The following is a 4,029-nucleotide window of genomic DNA, read 5'->3' on the forward strand; positions in this document are numbered from 1 at the left end:
AGCGTGGTGGCGTCGGCCTTGTAGCTGCCGCGCTGGAGCAGTCGCTCGACTGCCGTCTGGAGGCGGCGCCAGAGCAGCCTGATGCACTCCGTCGCGAACGGCAGCCGCAAGCGAGCGGGCGTGTCTGTGCAACCTGCCAAGCTCGCGAGCAAGTCGACCACGTGCGAATTCGACGCCATGCACCGACCCCAGCGCGAGACGAGCCGCCGCATTGCCGGCAGCAGCGAAAGAGCATGCGGTGAATCCAGTTCGCGGCGGGCGTGAGGTGGGTGCCGCGGACGACGCGGAGCTTGTCACCGAGAAAAGCGCCGAGGACGTTTACGTTGCCGACAAGCTCGAGCGCGTGCATCATGACCTTGTACGCGGACGCCGCCGTCTTCTTGCGGCTTCACCGCCACACGAATGCCCATGTCCGAAGTCGCGTCCTGGAGCACCTTGGCGGCTGCCTCGGGGTCGGTCGGCGCCAGCGCGATCGCCTGCGCCGCCACCACTTTGGCCCCGAGTACGCACATTGTCTGGGTCTTGAACCATGCAATCAAGAACGCCGGGTCCCCTTCGCGCACGTCGACGAGCGAGATCTTTTGGACGTCGAAGACGTCATTGAGCGTAACGTGCTGTAGGTAGAGCGTAGCGCCAGGCACCAGTGGCGCCGCCGGTGGGTAGCTCTCCACGGCTTGGATACCATACGTCAACGAGTAGCGCGTCACGAGTGCAAGTCGGACAGGTTCATCTTGAGGTTGTGAGCGAGCTGAGACGGCGTCTCGGGATCGTCAAAGCGCATGGCCCACTACATTGCACTGCTGCGGTGCCGAGACAGAGTGCACAAGTGGGCGTACGGTGGGTCGGATGGTGGGTCGGATGGAACCGTTGGCTGGACGCCCTGTCCCACCACGTCAACATCGACATGTCCTAACGGAGATATATGCTGGCTTTGTCGCGATTCAATCGATTGCCGTTGAGCAGCGAGGCGTCGTCGCCCTACATGTCCATAGATCGAAGCATCGTTCAGGAAGACGAAAAACGATCGTAAAAAGTGTGTAGAGTCTACCTACCATCTTGAGATGACGATGTCTCGGCATGTCTGCCCGGTAGGCACATCGTCTGGAAGGTTAGCCCCGGCCACCATGAGTCGGACTCCTCCTCTAACGATACTCGCAACGAAAAAGACCATGAGGCAGTCGTTCTTGGCCCCGTCAGCCTTGCGAGGATCGTCAGAGGAGGCGTCCGACACGGACTTATCGTCCCTCTTCTCATCTTCTATGCTCTCAACGCATCCAAATGAATTTAGATTGCAACATTGATGGGACACTCGCTCAAGTCGGCTCGAAGCCGAGCGGAGCCAAGCCGGTGCCAACTATCAATGTATCAGTCTATCCCTGAGAAATGTCTTGCATAAAAGTGTCAATAAACTTTCTGAACTAGTTAGTGTGGCAAAGGGCTACCATAAATGCGACTAAATAAACGACTAGAACGGGTGCACTTTGGGCAGCGACCGCGGCGACGTGCTGCTGCCATTGCCGAGCGCGGGGCGTGCGACTAGAAGACGTCGTCGTCACTTGCGATGGCTAATGGAGGTCTACCTTGGGGGCCATGCGCCATCGCCGACGCCATTTGGTTGAAGAACGACGCGTTCTCGGCGACCGCGGCCTCGAGCTCCTTGATCTTCGCCTCTTGCTCCAGCGCGAGCTCAATGAGCGACTGCCGGACTTCGGCGCTGTTGACGAGCATCTCTTCGAGCGGCATGGACGTGGCCGGCAGCGGCACGCACGCGCGGGAGAGCACCGCTGCCCGGAGCCGCTCGACGTCGTTGGAGACCTGCGTCGCGAGCGGGTAGTATTCGCAGGCGGCGTGCCACGCAGTGGCCGTGAGCGAGTGCGCGGTGAGGAGGGCGGTCTGCACCGTCGGATTCGTCAGAATCGTCGAGAGACGCGACGTGGCCTTGTCCTGGATCTTGGTCACGAGGAACCGAACGACGGAGTAGCTCATGCTGTAGTCGTACACCTCTTTGACCGTGTCAATGACCGGGTGCAACGGCTCGAGCGCCGGCGGGAGGTGCGGCTCGGGTGGCGGTGGTGGCGCGACCAGGTCGGCCTCGACCACTGCGGGCTTGCGCGGCGGCTCGGGCACTGGCGGCGCCGCGGACGGCGTCGCATCTGGGTGGGACACAGCCTACCGACGCGATCGGATACCGTTGACGAAACCTATATGGGAATGGTACCTGCAAGATCTGCGTCAGCGCCTTGATCACCATGGGCTGCTCGACGACGACCGAGAGCGCCTGAAGGCACTGCGCATAGTTGTCAACGAGATCGCCGTTCTCGCCCGTCGCGTTGCTCGGCGCTTGAATGCCCAGGGCACCGAGGACGTGGGCCATGTCGCCAGCGTCCAACGCGCATGTCACCGAGCTCTGGCCGTGCCGAGGGCTCGCGACGCGCGCGGCTTCCACGACGATCGCTTCGCGCGCCGTCGCACGTCGTTCGTGCTCGTCTTCCTGCAGGCGACGGGCGTGCTGGCTCGACGTTGACACGTGCAGTCGGCCGCCAGGTGTCTCGACCCGACGGTGTGGGTGGTCGACGTCGTCGTCGATGTGGCGCGCGGCTTGGTCCTTTTGCCGCTGGAGCTCGTCCCGCATCGCTTGGCACTCGCGTTCGAACGCTTCGCGGTGGGCTGCTTCGGCCGCCGCGCGCTCGGCCGCCCACGCTGCCCGAGTCGCTGCCTCTTCGTCCCTTTGTCGTTGCCGCTCGGCGGCGAGCGCTGCGCGTTCGGCAGCCGCCGCGGCTTCGATCGCGTCCCGCGCGCGAGCCAGCTCTTCCTGCTGCTTGCGCAGTTGGCCGGCGACCGTGGCTTCTTCGGCGCGACGGCGCGCATCGCGGGCCTCGCGGGCCGCCTGCCACACGCGACGCGACCGCCACAAGCGCTGGCACGCATCCACACCGCGGCGCAGGCGGCGATAGCGCGTCAATGCGACATGTCGGCGGTAGGCCGATTGGATCATTGTGGCACTCGCCTTGCGCTGACGCCGCACCGTCAGCGCCGCTCTCGCCCACGTCTGCAGCAGTTGCACGGCCTCGCGGCGGGCCTTGGCGTCGACGCGCGCGACGTGGCCACGGTACAGTCGCTGGAGCGTGAGTGTGCACGCCGTCAACGTCTGCCGACGCAGCCAGCGCAGTTGGTTGTACACCTCTTTTCGGAAGAAAATCTTCGAGTACCCGAGCTGGAAGCCCGCGCGACCGCACGCGTCTTGCAGCTCCGTGCGCGAGTACTTGCCGTTGCTGAGGATGGTCCTTGCGAGCGCCGCGTCCGGAGCGTCAAGTGCGAGGAGCACTGCGGCGACGACGAGCTCGGTGCGCTGCTTCATGCCGTCGCCTCGGTGCCCACTCGGCACCGATTTTGGTTTCTTGGGTTTAGGCACAAGGAACCCAAACGCTTGGACAAAGTGACTGTGGTCTTCACGCACCGCGTATCCGGCGCGCGCGATGCGGACGGCTTCGAGGACGCCGCCCGACCGGAGTTGCTGCACGACGCGGGGCTTGTGGAGGCAGCGGGGCGCGCCGGCGTCGTTGGATTTCACGCACCGAATATAGCGCGCTTGCGTGTTCCCAATGACGCGAATGAGGTCGTCGAGCTGGGACTTGAACTGGGCGCTCACACTGGCGGCGCGCAGACTACTCGGTGCCCGCGAGAGAGCACCCTTGGTCGTCGATCCTCCGCCTTGCTTGCGCTTGGGCGCGCCCAAGAGCGCCTGCACGATCGACGCCGACGAGCCTTGGCAGAGTGCGACGGCTTCGGCCGGCAGCGCGTCTTGGTTCTTCTGGAGGAATGCGTCGAGCTCGTACATAACGCGCCCGGCGAAATGGCCAATCACAAACTGAAAGCTCGCTTGCTGCGTGCGTGACGCGTAGAACGGTCGGGCACCCGCGACCACGGCGCTGCCAGACCGTCGTACGACATGCGGCGATCGACCAGCGGTGGTCGACGGGTGACGTCGGCGCTCGAGACGCGGCGGCTCGGCAACGCCATGGGCGTTGG

General features: G+C 64.2%; 1 protein-coding gene across 1 annotated transcript in view; it reads right to left on the reverse strand.

Moving 5' to 3' along the window:
• Nucleotides 1-1,536: 1,536 nt before the first annotated feature.
• The window catches only part of SPRG_20600 (hypothetical protein), a gene marked incomplete at both ends in the record, with an annotated part of 3,693 nt that continues 1,200 nt past the window's right edge, over nt 1,537-4,029 (reverse strand). Inside the window, 2 exons of the mRNA XM_012347671.1 lie at nt 1,537-2,169; nt 2,219-3,829. Coding sequence (XP_012203061.1) covers nt 1,537-2,169; nt 2,219-3,829 — 2,244 coding nt within the window. The remainder of the gene's footprint in view (nt 2,170-2,218; nt 3,830-4,029) is intronic.

Source organism: Saprolegnia parasitica (genome assembly GCF_000151545.1).
Source record: "Saprolegnia parasitica CBS 223.65 unplaced genomic scaffold supercont2.37, whole genome shotgun sequence".
Taxonomy (NCBI): domain Eukaryota; phylum Oomycota; class Saprolegniomycetes; order Saprolegniales; family Saprolegniaceae; genus Saprolegnia; species Saprolegnia parasitica.